We start from the raw sequence: 18116 nt of genomic DNA, 5'->3' as shown, positions 1-18116 counted from the left end.
TTCCACCGGCTTCAATATATCGTGTCTTCTCTTTTTTCTTCAAGCTGTCACCTTTATATGCTTTCTCAAACGAAGAGGCCTTCTGATATCCCTTTTCACCAGTTACACTCGCAAATTCTTGGTTTTTAGACAGTTGTTGATTACCGGCCTGTTCGAACTTCTTCAAAGATTCAATTTTGGGAACGGTTTGAGAAATTTGAGAGTCTGCGTGTTTCAGTTCCATATGATCAACTCCGGGAGGCTTGACACCCGTGTAGTGAGCCGGCAGTATCTCCGCGTCTGGCTCCAAAGGCATTCGAAACATTCGGAAATTCTTATCCACACGTGGTTCTTTTATGGGGATCAACATCTTCTGAAAGCTCGTTCTATAGGATGGTTCGTCATCGCTTTCTTTGAAAGCTTGTTTCTTCTCAATACTTTTTGATTCATATCTCTCCCAAACGTCATGATGCAATTTATCAGCTTGCGTGATACTGATTATGATCGTCGAGTACACATATATGCAGAACGCTGCATTAATAGTATGCCACTCTCTGAAGATTCTCATTTTCTTGGTGAAATGACCAATAATTTATTTTGGCTCCAAAACTTATTCGATTTCAATTTTGAATTTTGAATGCCGAATTTTGAATTTTGAATTTTGAATTTTGAATTCAAATGAATTGAATTTAAATTATATACACGTTAGCCTCATTTTAACATTCTAATTGTTCTTCCAAAATTTAAGATTTCAATTTAAATTATATACATGTTGGATAGATAATAGTATTCTCGTTGTTCTGGGTCGTTTTGCTGGATGCCGTTCGGGACACGCCAGCTCACGGAAACACTTTCGGTTCTACTGTAATCGCGACGAAATCAGCCGAGCTCTTTTATATATCATGCGGTCCGCTCGAGCGATCGACACGATCGCCTCTCGCTCAGGATGGCTGCAGAAGCCATGCATCGAAAAGAATAGGCTCTGTGGAAGTTTTGACGATTTTATGAAATTTTTGCGTGACCTCGGACTTCTTTTTATACGATCGAGCGTGCAAGGTCCTGTGCTTAATCTAGCGTTCGATGCTCCTTTAGAATTGGAGAGAAACTATGCCAGCCTTGGGTAGATAATAGGCGTGGTGGGATTAGAGAAACGATAGGTGTTTCGGCACTTTCCTTTGCGTCCTTTACATAAGAATTGCGGTTTCTTCTGTGAGAAAGTGTAGTGTCTTTGAGAACTTACGGAGTTTAATGTTGTAAACGGCCGAGTTTACACAAGAGTAGATTTTAGGTTAGTGGGATGAGATGATTATTTGAAGAACTTCGTTAAATAGTAGGATGTTCAGTAATTAATAAGATTATACATACGATCGTTTATGGATTTAGACATTTATTGAAGATCTTAGTGAGATAAATGTAAATTAAATTTAAGTTATCTGTACTACCTTAAATATAAAAATAATACTGTACTTAAAAATGACAAAATAATAGAACTAAAAAATAATTTATGCTGGAATAGAAGGATCAATAGTAAAGTATTAACTTTTATAGTAAATATCTATAATACTACTACCAACATTTCGTGTGAATTTGTAACACTGCGAGAATTTCATTGCATAACACCGATGTTTCTTATAATTCAACTTTTACGAGGCATAAGCTTCCATTAGACTCATCGTGTTTTGCACATTGGTAAACTCGATTCTGCTGTGTTGTTAAAAATTGCTTTTTAAAATTCCTCGTCCGATCCTACGGAACCAATCAAGCAGCAACATTGAGCTGCAAATAATTGCCGCTCGAATCGCCTCTGGCTTCCTTTTCACGCTGTCGAACGTGTTCGCGAGTAATAGAACGTCACGAATGTCAATGATCCTGCCAGTATCATAAAGTCCTCCATTTCAAATTACATCCAAATTTCAGAATTCCACATTACCATTCGGTTTCATGCTTGCACGTGCTGCTTTTCTAAAGACAACAAATTGCGTAAATTTTTTATTGTCGATTTGGATATTATGCGACCATAATATATAATATTTTATTTAAATTAAACTTTGTATAATTCCACTATAACTTCGCAGATTCTTAAAAGTATCGCGTTACCCATCGCTAAATTAACAATTTAAGATTTATCTACTACCCCCTTTGGTTTTTACAATCTTACTTCCAGTCGAGGCTAACCATGAAATTATAATTATCTTATATTCTATTTGTAAATTTCTGTATATTTCTACACGTTCCTAAATATCAACATTTCTGCATAAATCACTTATACTTTTCATATAATATAAATAGTATTCCATATATAGTATTTCATACAAATAGTAACTTGAGAATAAAAAAGTTAAGGAGGAGTTAAGTATCTTGCGACATTAAAACCCGATAGAATCCTCGATGACGATGACCAAAGGTATCCCAAAGGGGACAAGCGATCGGTCAATGGCCATGCCAGTGTCATATCGATGCATTACGCAAATCACCCATGCTTCCCTAGAACGCACGGCGGACAGGCCGGGTAGCCGTCAATAACACGGTGTACTTGAATTATCGAGCTCGACCGTGGAATACTCTCGGTTCCACTCTACGATCCCTTATTCACCCAGCGAATCACGTGTATATATAAGGCGAAGTCGCCGATTCATAGACATACCAGTGTGTATTCCGGTTCACTGGCAATAACACTAACCACAGATCAATCAGGCGAACGTTTAATTTCTTAAAGCAACTCGTTCGTCGTACGTTACTCAACTAATATTGGTATTAGATTCTCTTATTTAAATTTGCCGACTATACCAATTGCTGTACATCTGTGTTACCATAAAATGTTATCCAGAGCACTAGTGTGCGTGTTCCTTCTAACTTGCCGGAGCAACGCTGCTCCAACGGCGAACGAGCGTATGACGTTGACGAAGATGATGGCGGAGGATCTCGACGGGACGGCCAGTGGCTACGTGTACAATCAGCAACAGGGTATTCCGGTTTACTACGTGCAGTACAGCAATCACGGAAGTGGACGGTACTACCATGCACCGGACGTCGTGCAGTACGTTGCTACACCTGTTGCACACAGTGTTCCTGAAACGACGCTTTTGCACCCCTATGTAAGCACCGAGGATGTTCTGCGCTCCAACCACCAAGGAACTGTCAATTACGGTAACGAGCGATCGCTGGATCACTCAGTGGCCCCTACCAAGCCTCTGCTACGCGTCCCGTATTACGTTGATGGAAAGGTCGTCGAGAACGAGGGGAATGACAAAGAAGAAACAGAGGAGAAGAGTGGCGTCGAGGATCATGGTAACGAGGAAAGTATGGAGGATGATAGCGACGAGGAAGGAGGAGAGGAAGAGATTGATCATCGGGATGATATCGATGGAGAGATTCACGATGGATATCACGGTGGATCGATGAAAACGTTCGACCATGGTGATGGTTACGATCATGAGGCAATCGGTGGATCTAAGGGTGATGAAGGTTTTTTGGAGGAAGGAAAGGGAGAGAAACACGCGAATGAAGAGTATTCGAAGAAAGTGGTGAAGGGAGAGAAGGGATATAAAAAGGAGAAAGAGTTTAGTAAAGCGGAATCTGGTAGCGACGATAATGGACACGAGGAAGGTTTGTTGTCTTTTGAACGTTTGTTGTATATGATGATCATGCGAAGTTATGTTCGTTGATATTATAGTTCGATATTACTGTCAAATTCTTTCCTCTAATATCTGGACTTTCGTAATATATCCATTATTTTAATACGATTTTGGAGTAAAAGTTTTTAGTTGTTTACCACAATAACTTACTTCCTTCAGGCTTTTTAACAATGAGCATGCGATCTTTTAACATTATTCGACTGCTTGGTCGTTAATGGGTTAAGAAGAAAAAATGAAATTTTAGTAGCACGTGCAAATGCTCCTATTTGTAAATTGTAGTATACTTGATTCGTAATCAATACTCTCGTAGTAAAGTGAATCTGCATTCGCATAATCGCTGTTAAATGTTCAGGATACCATAAGAACGGAGGTAAACACAAAAAAGGACACGTGGTCGAAGATGAAAAACATGGTTCCCGCGAGGAGGCAGAGAAAGGCAAAGAAGGAAGTAGTTACGGGCATTCGTCCTACCATAAGAAGGGGCAGAAAACTAATGGTTTCCACAATGTCTATCACAAGGATGAATACAAGAAGGAGACGGACTTTTACGACGATGATTATAAGAAGGGTGATTTCGAGGAGCACGAGGAATTCGACAAAGGTTACAAGACCGACGAGGGTGATTTTAAGAAAGGCGGACATCATTCTTCTGGACGTGATTATCAAGATCATGGAGAGAAAGGAAGTTACGATAAGGGACACTATGACAACCAGGACCAAGGTCAACAGGTCGAAGAAGGCGAAAAATCGCATTATTCAAACCACGAGGATTATAATGTCGAAGAGGGTTCAAAATCGGATAGAATATACAAGTTCCATAAAGGAGATGATTGATCGATATCGTATCATTTACTGTATCAGTGATATTATAAGCCGTGTTATTGTTTTGTTTATATCGTAAACTGCGTTCCATAATAATAATAATAAAAAAAATAGAGCATAACTATTGTGATTCTTCCTAATATTAATCTTTATGTCAAAATTGTTTGTCTAGATATGTCTAAAAATGTCTAAAATACTTGGTACTTAACTGCAAAAGTAGATCAGGAATAATTTGAAATGCGGAATTTAAATTGTTAGGGCAAAAATACTGTTACTTAATCGAGTGATGTAACTGGAAAATGTAAATTTAGAAAGTGTTATTGACCTAATTTTTTAAGGGCTGCTAGTGTAGCGTAACGTGTCTAATGCAAAAACTTTAAGTATTGAGAAACTTACTACGAATCGATAGATTCGAATCTGTCAAGTACCACAGAAGTATTGCTAAACAAACGTTTTGACATAACCGCTGAATCCTAGACCGTTTCACTCTGCTATTCAAATAAATGAAGATTTTTATAAATAGACTTATCGTATCTCGGTAGAGTTTGTGATAGAACAAAATTAATAACTATTTAAGAATTCTTTTAAGTCGTTATAATTTAAAATAGTAATTGATGTTAACTCAAGTAAACTACAATTGTAATAAACATCATAAAGGATCCAAGTATTTTAATGTTTACCCTATAATATAAATTGATCGTATTTTTCATAGAAACAAAATCACATGATCGCGATAGCTAACTCTACCTAAACAACAAACAATCTTACAAGCAAGAAAATAGTTCATTTCAAACCAAATAACTTTCTTTTAGAAATTGTATTTATTTCGATCGGATACAAAGATCAACATAACACGATGTTCAACAAACATAACAATCAATACGAATCATGCTTAATGCCCTTTCTTGAATCCCCACGACTTGTGATCATCGTGTCCTCCTTTCTTGCCATGATGAGAGTGATGACTATGATGCTCATCGTGCCCACCTTCGCTCTTATGTCCTTTATCATCGTGATGATGGTGTCCCTTTTCATAATGTCCTTTCTTTCCATAATGATCCTCGTGATCTCCGTGATCATGATGTCCCTTCTTAAAGTGTCCACCCTTCTTGTGACCATGTTCGTGGTAATGACCACCATGATCTTCATGGTGTCCAGAATCATGGTGTTCATCGAAGAATTCTTTGTCCTTCTTAAATTCGTCTAATTTATGAACTTCGTGGTGTCCCTTCGTCTTGTGTCCTTTTCCATAGTGACCTTCTTCGTGGAATTTGTGTCCTTTCTCCCCCTTTTCTCCTTTATGGTGTTCAGAATAATAACCATCGTCATGATGATGACTCTTCTTGTGACCTTCACCCTCGTCGTAATGACCACTGTGATGATCTTTGTCATGATGTCCCTTTTCCCCTTTCTCTTGATGGTGAGACGACTTGTAGCCTTTCTCACCCTTATCACCGTGATTGCTGTAATGATCAGAATGATGCTCTCCACCACCACCCTCTTCGTGATGATGATGATGATGGGAGGCTGCCACAGCTAGATCATCGTCTTCCTTGTAGATCTCTCGCGCAACGACCGAGCTCAACTGACAGACGATACAAGCGAACAATAGACAAATCGCTAAACGAGACTTCATAGCGGTGCTGATCGGTCGGAATTCGATCGATACAATCGATACGTTCGACTCCGACGCTGCGCTCGGTATGATTAATCCGGCAACCACGCTCGGATTATATATCGAACGGGGAATAATCGATATTAAGGAAGCAGCGGTTCCGTCGCTGGCTCTTTACCGTGTTGCGAAAGTAACGTCTCCTTAACCCGTTCAGTTGGCAATTCATCGATTTCGATCGAATCGGCGCCGTCAAACGAGACCGTTATGCAACTAGATTGCTAGTCCAAACTGTTGGTAAGATATAGACACATGTAAACAATACTTTTCTCTCGTCTACGTTTTTTCTCAGTTATTATGCAGACAATGTGTTCTTTCGTAATTTTGGGCTGATTTTCGGTACTTTCTATTTTTTAATAAATTTGGATTTTTCACCATGATCTAGAATGTTAACTATATCAAAGAACTTTGTATTATGCATTTGTTTTTGTATTAGTGATTTTTCATTTTTACAATTACTCGTAGGGTGGTTAAAAAAATTTTATTTCGGATTTAGTTGTGTACATGTAGATATGATACAAATATGACATAAATGTAATATAAGTATAAAATTTTAGATTTATCAATGCGAATATGTACGGGTACAAATATTGTTCAACAATATATATAAACGATCGTGCCGTCCCTTTGCGAACACAGTTCATCTCTTCGTTCTGCACAGGACATAATTGTTATGTCGAAAGTGAAATATTTCCATTTCTTACGTTCATATCATCGATAGAAATCTGTGACAAGAATGAAAGAAGTTTAGGCAGTAAACTTTCATCTCCAATAATCAGTAATTAATTGAATAATTTCGTCGAAACAAACTTCAATTACGAGAATATAATAAAATTTTTCGTTCATTTGATATTTGATTTATTCGTTCATTCCTTTCAAAAAGCAATTTATTCGGCCCCTTTGTGAAAATTTTGATTTCGATTCGATGTTACGATCTATGTTCGATTGATTCGTACATCTTTTTATTTGTCAGTCGAAATAACTTTTGCCCAATACTGAATCGGGAACGAAAGCGAGAAACTATCGTTGCAGAAAGAAGTTCGGTGAACGGTGAAATATTTTCATATTACTCGGCTGTTTTGTAATAAACGTTCTACCGTTATTCAGCCGTCTACAAATTGATTGGCTTCTTATCGAGTGTCGCGTTAGCGATGCTTGATTTGTCGCTGTACTTCCCGTGTCTCGAGTAAATAACGTTAATTTATTTCACAGTTAATTACTCCATAGATGAAGAAAAACGCTGACTATTCCTAGTCGTTTGGAAAAAGCCTGTTAACGCAATCAATATTTGCTATTTAACGTCTCTATCCTACTCGAAAAAGTAATCTCTATCAAGATTATACGAACAACAATGTGAGACTTGGAAAGATATACGACAATGCTATAAACAATGCTGCAAACAAAATGATGACGAATGAATTTCAATAATTTGTTATTTATAGATAATTGTTTATAGCGTATTTCTTTACTTGCGACGTATAGTAGAGTCATTCATGATCTGAAATTTGCAGGAAAGTACAAATAGATTTCTTTCTTTGCTTAATTTTATTTCAATTTGATTTAAGCGTATAGTTTTTTCCGAAAAAAGTTATTTAAATCTGATGTATATTGTGCGTATCTATCTTAAGAAATTTAAAAAAAAAATTTCAAATATCGGTAGACTTACATTACGATATTTATCTAGATAATCTAATTATATATTTCAATTCGATAGTAATTTTAGATTTTATTACGAAAAATAGATTAAATAAAACAAAGAAGATCTGGAATAACCAGCGGACGAATAAACAAATAAACAAATATGGGATTGAAATCAAATAACGAACGAATGAACAAATAAAATTTTATTCCCAATAAAAGTTTATTCGAACAACACTCAGCGGTGATGTATAGTACCAGAGAGCAACGATTCGAACGAACGAAAGCGGTTACGTATGAAACGCGACTATGACGGTAGGTATATAAGCTTTGCTTTAAAGCGATGTGATCAGTCGATAGCACTCGTTGGTCTACAAAGCAACCAACATGGCGAAGAGTTTATGGCCGTATCTCGGCTTAGCCGTGATCTGTACGTTTATCTCCTTATCCATGGCGAGGGAGCTGAGGAATAAAAGAGACCTCGAAATGTCAGCAAGCCACCATGGTCACCATCATGAGGAAGGTGGTGGTCACGACCATCATGGACACCATCATGATGAACATGGTGAAAAGGGTGAAAAAGGGTACAAACATGAGCATCATCATGACAAAGGTGATCATGGTCATTATGGTAAGGATCACGATGAAGGTCATCACGAAGAACATGGTGGGCACAAAAAGGGACACCACGATGAGCACGAAGAGCACGGGCACCACCATGAGCATGGGGATGAGCACAAGGGTTCAAAATATGGACACAAAAAGGGTCACAAGAAAGGTGAGAAGACCCATGGTTATCATCACAAAGCCCATAAGGATGAATATCACAAAGAGCACAAATTCTATGATGATTACCACAAGGGAGGTCATCACGAGAAACATGGTGATCATTATGGACACCATGAGAGTAAGGATGGACATCACAAGAAGGGTGGTCATCATCATTCTGGACATCATGAGGATCATCATGGAAAGAAGGGTCACTTTGATAAGGGACATTACGATGATGATCATAAAGGTTACCATGGAAAACATGGACATGATGATCATTATTCGCATCACGAGGATTATGGGAAAAAGGAGGAGCACCATGGAGGAAAGAAACATGGATATTCGAGTGGCGGTGGCGGCGGTGGTGGAGGCGGCCATGGAGGTGGCGGTGGCGGTGGTGGCCATGGTGGCGGCGGTCACGGTGGCGGTGGCGGGGGCGGTGGACATGGTGGACACCATTAAAAGAAGCAACAAATGCAATGAAATTTTCTTATATTTGTTGTCTCAATTGTTTTTTACTACATCGTTGATTAATTTTAGACATTGAAATGTGAATCGTCATGTTTTGTTTTAATAATAAAACCGTCCCTTAACGATTAAATTTTCTCCCTTTGTTCTTTGGAATATATTCCTTCATACCTTTTGTATAATTTTATGTCTTTAAGGTTCTGAATTTGTTTTCTATCTGAACAGATTATAAAAAGAGCGATTAATTAAAAGGAGTTCAATAGGGAGTTCAATAAGAGTAAGTAAAAGTACTAGGACAGTGTATACAACTGAATTTCGGGAAATAATGATTTTGCATTAGTCTATATCTCATGTAGAAAATTGATAAAAACTCTCGTTATATCGATTATCGTAAATTTCGTCACGAATTATTGATTTGTTCTCTTAACTCAATCTCATTGAAACATGAATCTCGTATCTTTACAATCTCTCTCTACATATATACCAGGGAATGTAGAGATCAGTTGAGGAATCAATAGGTTTCCACGCGAACAGTTACAATGACTACGGATTCCACGTAATGCAATCACACTTCGACTGCAACAACTACGCTATAGGAAACAATGTAAAGCAATCTAGGTTCCAGAATTAATAGCAGACGGGATTGATCTAGATCCTTTTACAAATGGCGGCAACATTAAATACCGATATCACGAATCAAAAATCTATATATAGCGATTTCTTTAACAAACTGATTCCCTGACCTAGTAAATTGAATTTCAAATATTTTGATATTGTTATGGTTAAAGAGATACATATACATCAGGACAAAATTCACTTTCTCTGTCTATTTCCACCCTTCTCTGCTTTCTTAATTTCTTCAGGGCGTACGGTATTTCAAAACAGCTGTTTGGCTAGAAAAGGTCACAATTTCGAACATTTCCAGTTACTTATTTTCTTAGCTTTTTCTTAAGTTTCTGAGTTCTAATTCTTCAAGATTCTGAATTAGAACTTAAACATTTTCATTAACTTAACTAATATCACCTACCATATATATACAAATTATTTAAATGTGATATGATAACATTTACACAGTAGTTAGTAATCTCTGCCATCCTGAAGAATGCTATTCTTAAGGATGATTATTCTTAAGGATCTTAAGAATGCATATTCTTAAGGATCTAGAAACCCGAAAAATTAGGTAACAGAAAATGGTTAAAATTGTCTTTTTCTCAAAAGTCAAGCAATCGTTGTAAAGCACTGCATGACGCCAGCTTAAACAATCTATTTAACAATATGATATTATATATTTCTTATATATCATTTATATAGGTATTAAACAATGTTCCTAAATCTGATAAATGTTTCATACACTTTTTTGGAACGTGCACGAATTCTGTAAAACATAATGTAGCGTATCTGTACTAAACGATAAATTAGAAACAGTCAGTGACTAAGTCATTATTTAATGCAACATATCGATATTTCGCAACCGAAATTATATAATTTCTCTCGTTACGGCCAGGTAGACAAACCGAATTACAAAACATTCGAATTCACACGACAGTCCGTTAACTTCCGTAACACGTAGCAAATGTGTTTTCCAACATAGCATGGATCGGACATCAGGCAATGCTCTCTCCCTTCACGGAGGTCACGTTGGTTAAATTTTGCATGTTTTTCCTAACAGTGATTATACGGTACATCGAGGTGAAAGACATATAAACGTTAGATTTTCGCGCATTCGCATCATATTGGCTGTAACAGCCAACTACATTGCCGTAATATCGCCAGTTTCGTTCACTTGGCGCGTAACATTTCCGAACGAATATTCGCAAACGAATTCTTCGCACTGGCTATTTCGCTGGACTACATTTACGCTGTGAACCCGCTGCAAAACTCTGTGACAGGTAAAGAAAATGACGATGGAAGACACCTTAAATACAGAATCTCTTGTGAAGAGTAATAGTCTTTTTTAACTAATTTCCTTGCTTATATACTATTTCTGGTTTTTAAGGGAATATGGATTTCGTAATTTTTGATATGTCAATTTCTCAGGTAGAGTGAAGGTATGTTAGAGTGAATGTATACGGTGGTGGAAATAGAAATATAAAATATTATAATACAAACCACAGAAATAAAAAAGAAATACGCAAAGTTTCCAATGTACACGAAGCTACTTTTTCATTATCTTCATCACTTCCATTGCTATTCTCGAATGATCAATACTCAGTACGATTAATTCATGTCGAATCGATAGAAAAATGTTATTACGTTATGAAACTGCACGTCGCGCGATCCACCGATCGTTTCCACCTACGTACGATACAATTTCCAAATTTGATTTTCCCTCACCTAAAAAAGAAAGGCAAAGCAAATCTTTTTCCGAGCTGTACTTTCAGAACCACTCGCCTAAGAAAAATACGACGAAACACGAAGCACTAACCGCGAATCAATATATACTCTTCCAATCAACCGTATCGCCCAACTTTAGATACACATTTGCGCCCTCTTCAAAAAATAGGAACTCGGCCAACAGGAGATTAAAGAAAACCGATATGTTTGCCGTACGTGGAGGTCCATGTCTGTTGATACTTCTGGCTATTTTGGCGCCCGTGAGTTTCGCGACGAGCATTAATTACGAGGATCTGCAACCAGCGGCTACCTTTCATTTCCATCGACACGAGGAACGTGGTGGTAACGATCGTTACGCTATTCACCAAGGCAAAGCTAGTGATCACGCCGATACGGGCTACAAATGTTATCACGAAGCGGACAAAGTTACCAAAGGTCACGATAACTTGGACAAAGGTTACGGGTATTACGGCGATGATGGCGAAGGGAAGACGTACTATCATCATGACAACGATCGTTACGATGAACATCACGAAGGTAGGGAAAGTGAAAAGGGTGAAAAGTTCCTCGACAATGACCATTATGACAATGGACACAGCACCCATGGTCGTCACGACGTAGAGGAATTAGACGAATATCAGAATCACAACGAGTTTTACGATGAAGAGCATGATTTTGATTTCGACGAGGAAGATGACGGTTATCGTTATGGTCACGAGGAAGAGAAAGGTGCAGATTATAAGGATGATCGTCACGATTACGATGAACACGAGACGGATCATTATGGTAAAAGAGATTATGACGAACAAGGACACCATTGTAGAGATCATAAGGGATACAGTGGCAACGAAGATCACCAAGATTATTATTACAACGATTATCTTGACGGTAAAAAGGATTCAAGTGATCGCAGCTGGAGGTGGATACATAAGATAGAGTACTAATTCTCTTATATTTTATTAATTCTTTTGATAAAATAGATCTTATTCTAATTAAATGTATGCATGTATTTATATATCATGGTGGATTCTTTATTTGTAGTACATTTATATTGTATTATATGTTAAATAAATACAGCGGTGTGCCAATACCTTTTGCAGCCACAGTATGCGATGGAAACGGACGTAAAAGAGAACTTCATCGAAACGTTAAATCATTTAATAAAGTCAATTTTATATTCTAACCTACTTAGGAGCGCAGAAAGCAAATTGTAGCAGGAATCTCGAAAAACACGTGCACGGTAACCGGGTTGGTACTATTTAAAATTTCAACGCGTCCCAATAAATTTTTACGTCCTGCATGACGAGAGGAGTCGAGGACATAAGTGCTGCCGCGATGGCAGGACTCCTTTTGAAACGTGCAACGTTATACACGCAACCGGCTCGTACAAACATCCATATACATATTTCCCTCTTTTTTCTCATTTTCTTCGCAGCATTTTCGTTTTATCACGCCATGTGCATTACCTACCTACACAAACGTAAACATACAAATACAGGTACAAATATATTTCATATACAGAGAAGGAAAAAAACGTGGACCAGTGGCGACGGGCACGAGCATAGTCGCCAGGCTTCTAGCGCATTCACCGTGCCACGGGTTTGATTAACGATTCCACCCTCTGCAAATGAAATTGCCGCGGCCATTCGTGGGTCTATCTAGACTGGATTCCGGTGCACCAGACACGGATTAACGGAGCTTTATACGCTTCTTTTAGGGCAGCGTGGATGTTACAGCAGGCCGCACGATCACGCCGCTTGCCCATTCTCGGCCGGAGATTGCATACAAGCGAGTGGATCTACTTGAAATTCTCTGGCGTGTGACAATTCCACCACTGTGTGGCCCCTCTTCCCTCCCTTTCCACCCCGTCGCTTCGCCAGAAACACCCGAGGCCATTGTTTTATCCCGTGACGCATGTACGTGTGGCTGGCTTAATTAATCTAATTGGAGTGGTCGTGCGACTCGCAAAAGAAAAGGAGGAAACGGTCGTGCCCGTGCTCGTAGATCTCGAACGACCATGCTGTACACTCCCGGAGACGCGCGCGTTAAAAGGGCGAGAAGCGAATCCATTTCGCTCTGGTACTTTTTGATCGATCGCACAATAATCCTGTCGTTCAACGAAATTAATGAGCACTGTCGAGCATCGTCGTCGATTCACTCGTCCTCGTAGTCGTCTCGTCGCGGAGAGCCTGTTGTCGCTGTGATACGAACAACGAGAAAAATTAACCGCGGCTCGCCGCGCCAACGAGCCACTCGTACGGAGCAATTTCGCGGCCGCGGGACAGAATTTTTCATCGCAACTATCTCGTTCCCGGAATTTATACGCGGTAGATGCCCGCGATTTATCGGTTTCTCTCGTGGTTAAATATTCGCGACAGAGACATTGGAATATTCTTTTTTCTTATTTTCTACTCTGTTTCTCTTTTCGCCTTTTGTTGATTTCTTTTATTGGAACGGCTCGTTTTTTGGCTGGAACCGTTGTTGTGTTAATTAGCGACGCTGAGATGTAAAATAAATTCGTGGTAATTTGACGAGTGAGAAACGGAGGACGATAAAATTCTGGAGACTCGATACGTAAGTAAAAAATTCAAGAGGGAATTCAGTTAAAAACCGTAATTTCTTTTGTAGCAGTTTTATAAAGCGTCAACGTAAAGTTTACGGGGATTTAATCCCCTCGATTTTTTGAGCTATTCTTTAATCAGAGTTTCAGTTTATTTCGCATAAAGTAAATCTCAAGAGCATATATCCTTTTCATATAACCTTAATCAACTTCAATCTCATTTTACGTCTTTTCTGAATTCATTCTCGTAAAAAATTTTATTCAATTATACACTTTATTTAACCTACTTCAATTTGAATTATTCTTAAATCAAAGTTTCAGCTTACCTTGTTTATATTCAATTTCACCGGAGGATATAGAAAAATAATCTAAATTTTACATATACAATGATCCACGAGGATATCGAAACACTTACGTAGACATTTTATACAGCTGCATTTGTATTTCTTATCAAATTCAATCGTATTTCATTCCCTTTCCGACCTCAACCTCTATAAAACATTGATAACGCAATTTTATCAGAACGAAGAAATAAAATATCGCTTCATTGCCATATTCTTTACATTTCAATTACATCTTATTTTGTTATCTCGTGGAAAAGCACCCGTGAATCGTGTTTCTCGATTCTTTCACGGCACGTCGTTGTCAACTCACGAGTGTTTCTTTCGATGGACGTCGAAGAGTTTTTACCAACGAACCGGAAACAAGGAGAGTGCAACGGACTTCTTCGAGTAAATTCGATCGCGTTCGATTAGAAGCTTTCTTATTCACTTAACGAACTATCCTGGCTCCGCAAGATCAATCAACTGTACATCGGTAATTTATCTTTTTCTTCGTCCGACGAAGACGTTGCTCTTGCGAAATTACCACATTTAATTTCAGTTGCTCGGTTGCTCGACATTGTTCGTATTTTCTTACCGTGTTTCCCATTGCCGGAAACCTCTTTCGCATCGGCTACAGATCTAAATTCAATCGATCGCGGTAAAGAAGAAGCAGAGTTGTGGATTTTCCTAGAAGAGGAGAAATTTACAGCCTGTCTTGTACGAGTGAGCTCAAATGTGAATTTTATGTTTACTTCGAAATATCTGGATGCAACTCTTCGAATAAATTTAGTGAGCGATGAAAAGGAAAATTGAATTCGATTTTACGTAACTGTTTATAAATGTTGGCATGCTTACGAATAAATCGGCTAAAGTTAGGAAATAATTTAAATGAATTAGGGAAGAAAGATAGGAATAATAATGGAGAAATTATACAGATCCTTTAAAATCATTATTCCATACTGTAGACGACCGATATTATAATTAAGTCTTTCTTTTTCATCTAATTATCGATACTTGTTCAATTCAATCCTGACATTCGTATCACTGAATTCTCTGCTAGTCAGATCAGATTCGTATCACAGGTTCTAGTTTTAAGTTCACATCGTATTTTAATTTTATCATTTGATTTTTTAGCGAATGAAATTTTACTCCATGAAATGGTACTAATATTGTCGTTATAATTTTCTGCTGTATCGTGAAATTAATATCGGTAGTAGAATGTTTGGGATTAATTAATAATTTTTCGCTGCGAATAAGATAAAGTATCGCTAAACACGAATTCTATTTTGTTTCTAAATGTTGTACATGGTTGTTGACTATTCGTTCGTATCAAATTAAGAACGAGGCGTAGCAGAACTTTCCTGCTCAATTTATAAAACGTTAGTTAACGCGGGAACATTTTCACCAAACTAAAAGAGGATTATCCCTAGAGAGTTCTGCTTGATTTCTGTCGTTCAGTTAATTTTCATTTATTACTGCATTACGTTTTTCGTCGCAAAAGTTGTTCTTTACTGTTTGATTATACGAATCAAATTATTTTCCAGGGACGCGTAGAAAATTTGCGCGAACATTGCCCTCGTTTAAAATTTGTTGATAGAATAATTATTACGTCAAACAGTTTCATTAATCATAATAATGGAAAATATACCTAATGTCAAGAAATATTTCATTATAGATTAAATTATTTTCATTAGAATTCCTTAAACGAATTTCTATTGATTTTTTAGTTTATTGAACTCTCGTCGAATTTTTATTATTTAAATGAAAAGATTTGGAGCTTTTAGGAAGGAGCTTTGGAGGATTTAGTGCTATGTATAATTACAACTGCAAGGTGTTTGAGTCTGACATTTGAACATGTACATGTAATTTAATGTACACGAGAATTACAACGAAAATTATTAAATTTACATAGTAATAGCATATTAAACGTTATAACCGGAAAGTATTAAAGCTCTGTAGCGATCATGATCTTTATTCACTGGCTAGTTAGTTAAATTAATGATTACTCTGATCAATTCGATTTCTTTATGTTTAACATGTACATTATCTGTCTATAGACATTAAGAGAGAGAAATGATTTCTTGCTGTTGTTTGCACAGGCTTGATACATTATTGATATCATAAAATATTGAGGAAATAATTAATTGAAAAACATAAATTAATTCAGTAACTTTTACATCGGTCAGTGCAATAGTCATTTCTTGATACCATTGATAGCAGGATTGCGATGCCTCTTCGATAGTCTGGATCTATTTGATTGTCAGTGTAAACGACAGACACATTGAATTAGTAACCTAACCGAGACCTTCGCAGGTCTAACTTATTAATTCCCCGAATAACGTAGGCACGTCGTCACCAGATAATTCGCAAAGGAATGGGCTGAAACGTGCGAGCGTTCCATAGGAACCCGACAACCGGTTTTGTTTTAATGAAATCGAGTCGCGAACGAAGCTGCTAATAGAGTTTATACCGGCACGCAACTAGCGGGTAACGAGGACTTAGTATGCGAGCCGAGGACAATGGAAAGCGTTTAAATTAAAGGGAACGTGTAAATTCCGACTGGGACCGGTGAAAAGCCGCGTCGAGAATACGAAAATATGCATGAGACATGGACACCACAGACTTACACTTATCGATGACCTGTTACGAATGAAACACCTAATTGACCGATGCGAAATGAAAATTGACACGCGATGAGTTAATATTAGATTATCCAATAAGTTAATGCCATTTATGTCTCTGTACAAATACGCAGCGTCAATCACGTTTCCTTTAAATACCAGCGAACGATCGATTTGAATCATTTCCAGACTCAAAGCTTCTCTCGAACTACTAATTTTTTGGCTCCATTCAAAAGATTACGAATTTTGACTATGTGTGCCCGAGACAAACATAAGAAACGTGATTGATCTTCGAGATGAAAGTTTCTTCTAAAAAATGAACCAACTGTACAAGACACTAAATTGATTTCTTGACAAGTTTGAGTATTTTTAAGTATTCTACTTATTGTCATATATTTATACTTTAAACTTTAATATCCATTTGCTTATATCTCGTATTTCTCTTAAACCTATGTCAAAATGTTTTGGCACAAGAATGATTCCAAAGTTGTTCTTGCAACGTTTTACGGTATTTTTTTCCAGGTTTCTAGTTTCTAAAATCTTCCATCTAAATGAAACGTTTGGAAGATTACTATTAAAACCCAAATTGTTCGTTATTTTATTTAATTAAAAGAGAAGATTCTTATTAATTGAAGGAGAAGATTATTTAGTCTTAATACACAAAAAATGATATTTTCCATATTATTTTAAAAATGAAAGTAGGTTGGAATGGCTCATTATTCGAAATTATAATTCTTTGTTTTTATTTCAAATAAAATTTTCACTGGTCTGATTATTATCAAGCAGATATTCATGTGCTGTAGTGTTTCACTATAGGAAAATGTAACTGTATAATAAAACATATTCTACTATGTGTATTCTGTTTGCTTTTGAATAAGACGTTAGTATGAAGACGGGCGTGAATTTTGAAACCTCTTTGGCGTTTCTAAGTGCAGCGCGAACACGCATAAACAGAATACGTAAATAAGGTTTCCGGAGAAGGCGTACGGGTGTGTAGCATGAAGTTTGAATCATTTTTACGTGCAAATACGATAACTGGTTTTTCTCGTGGAAACTCAAATCATTCAATTTTATCTATTTTGCAAGATAAACAGGAAGATACACGTGTTTCCATTTGTAAACCAGAGTACAAGAATTTTGTTTGTTTTACTTCGAGAAAAATTGAATCGGTAACGAAAAAATCAGAAATTAAAATACATTTGCAATCTTCCGGCGAAGGTTCGCCAGTATCGAATCAATTTCGAAAAATCAACATTACCAGATGATTTTCATTGTCTGTTTTAAAAGTAAACT

At 37.3% G+C, this 18116-nt stretch overlaps 4 protein-coding genes across 4 annotated transcripts; 3 read left to right on the top strand and 1 right to left on the bottom strand.

Annotated features, from left to right (window-relative positions):
- The first annotated feature begins 2597 nt into the window (after positions 1-2597).
- LOC126915115 (sarcoplasmic reticulum histidine-rich calcium-binding protein-like) lies at positions 2598-5095 on the top strand. Its single transcript, XM_050719528.1, has 2 exons — positions 2598-3585; positions 3967-5095. Exons 1-2 carry the CDS (start codon positions 2796-2798, stop codon positions 4446-4448), a joined length of 1272 nt encoding a protein of 423 aa, XP_050575485.1. The 5' UTR covers positions 2598-2795; the 3' UTR covers positions 4449-5095.
- Positions 5096-5238: 143 nt separating this feature from the next.
- LOC126915138 (histidine-rich glycoprotein-like) lies at positions 5239-6464 on the bottom strand. Its single transcript, XM_050719573.1, has one exon. The coding sequence runs from the start codon at positions 6070-6072 to the stop codon at positions 5329-5331; it is 744 nt and encodes a 247-aa protein (XP_050575530.1). The 5' UTR covers positions 6073-6464; the 3' UTR covers positions 5239-5328.
- A 1404-nt stretch (positions 6465-7868) lies between these two features.
- Positions 7869-9118, top strand: LOC126915132 (histidine-rich glycoprotein-like). Its single transcript, XM_050719566.1, has one exon. It carries the CDS (start codon positions 8134-8136, stop codon positions 8977-8979), a length of 846 nt encoding a protein of 281 aa, XP_050575523.1. The 5' UTR covers positions 7869-8133; the 3' UTR covers positions 8980-9118.
- Positions 9119-11522: 2404 nt separating this feature from the next.
- On the top strand, positions 11523-12263 carry LOC126915374 (putative eggshell protein). The gene has a single exon (XM_050719977.1). It carries the CDS (start codon positions 11523-11525, stop codon positions 12261-12263), a length of 741 nt encoding a protein of 246 aa, XP_050575934.1.
- Positions 12264-18116: the final 5853 nt, after the last annotated feature.

The sequence above is a fragment of the Bombus affinis genome, chromosome 4, assembly GCF_024516045.1.
Source record: "Bombus affinis isolate iyBomAffi1 chromosome 4, iyBomAffi1.2, whole genome shotgun sequence".
In the NCBI taxonomy this organism is placed as follows: Eukaryota; Metazoa; Arthropoda; class Insecta; order Hymenoptera; family Apidae; genus Bombus; species Bombus affinis.
Note: the sequence above shows the minus strand (reverse complement) of the source record. Positions and strands in the feature narration are given on the sequence as shown.

Bases quoted from the DNA above. Each gene is read 5' to 3' on its own strand.
- LOC126915132 (XM_050719566.1), top strand. From the start codon at position 8,134: ATGGCGAAGAGTTTATGGCCGTATCTCGGCTTAGCCGTGATCTGTACG.
- LOC126915138 (XM_050719573.1), bottom strand. From the start codon at position 6,072: ATGAAGTCTCGTTTAGCGATTTGTCTATTGTTCGCTTGTATCGTCTGT.
- LOC126915115 (XM_050719528.1), top strand. From the start codon at position 2,796: ATGTTATCCAGAGCACTAGTGTGCGTGTTCCTTCTAACTTGCCGGAGC. The intron at 3,586-3,966 runs GTTTGTTGTCTT...TTAAATGTTCAG, and splicing joins CGATAATGGACACGAGGAAG to GATACCATAAGAACGGAGGT.
- LOC126915374 (XM_050719977.1), top strand. From the start codon at position 11,523: ATGTTTGCCGTACGTGGAGGTCCATGTCTGTTGATACTTCTGGCTATT.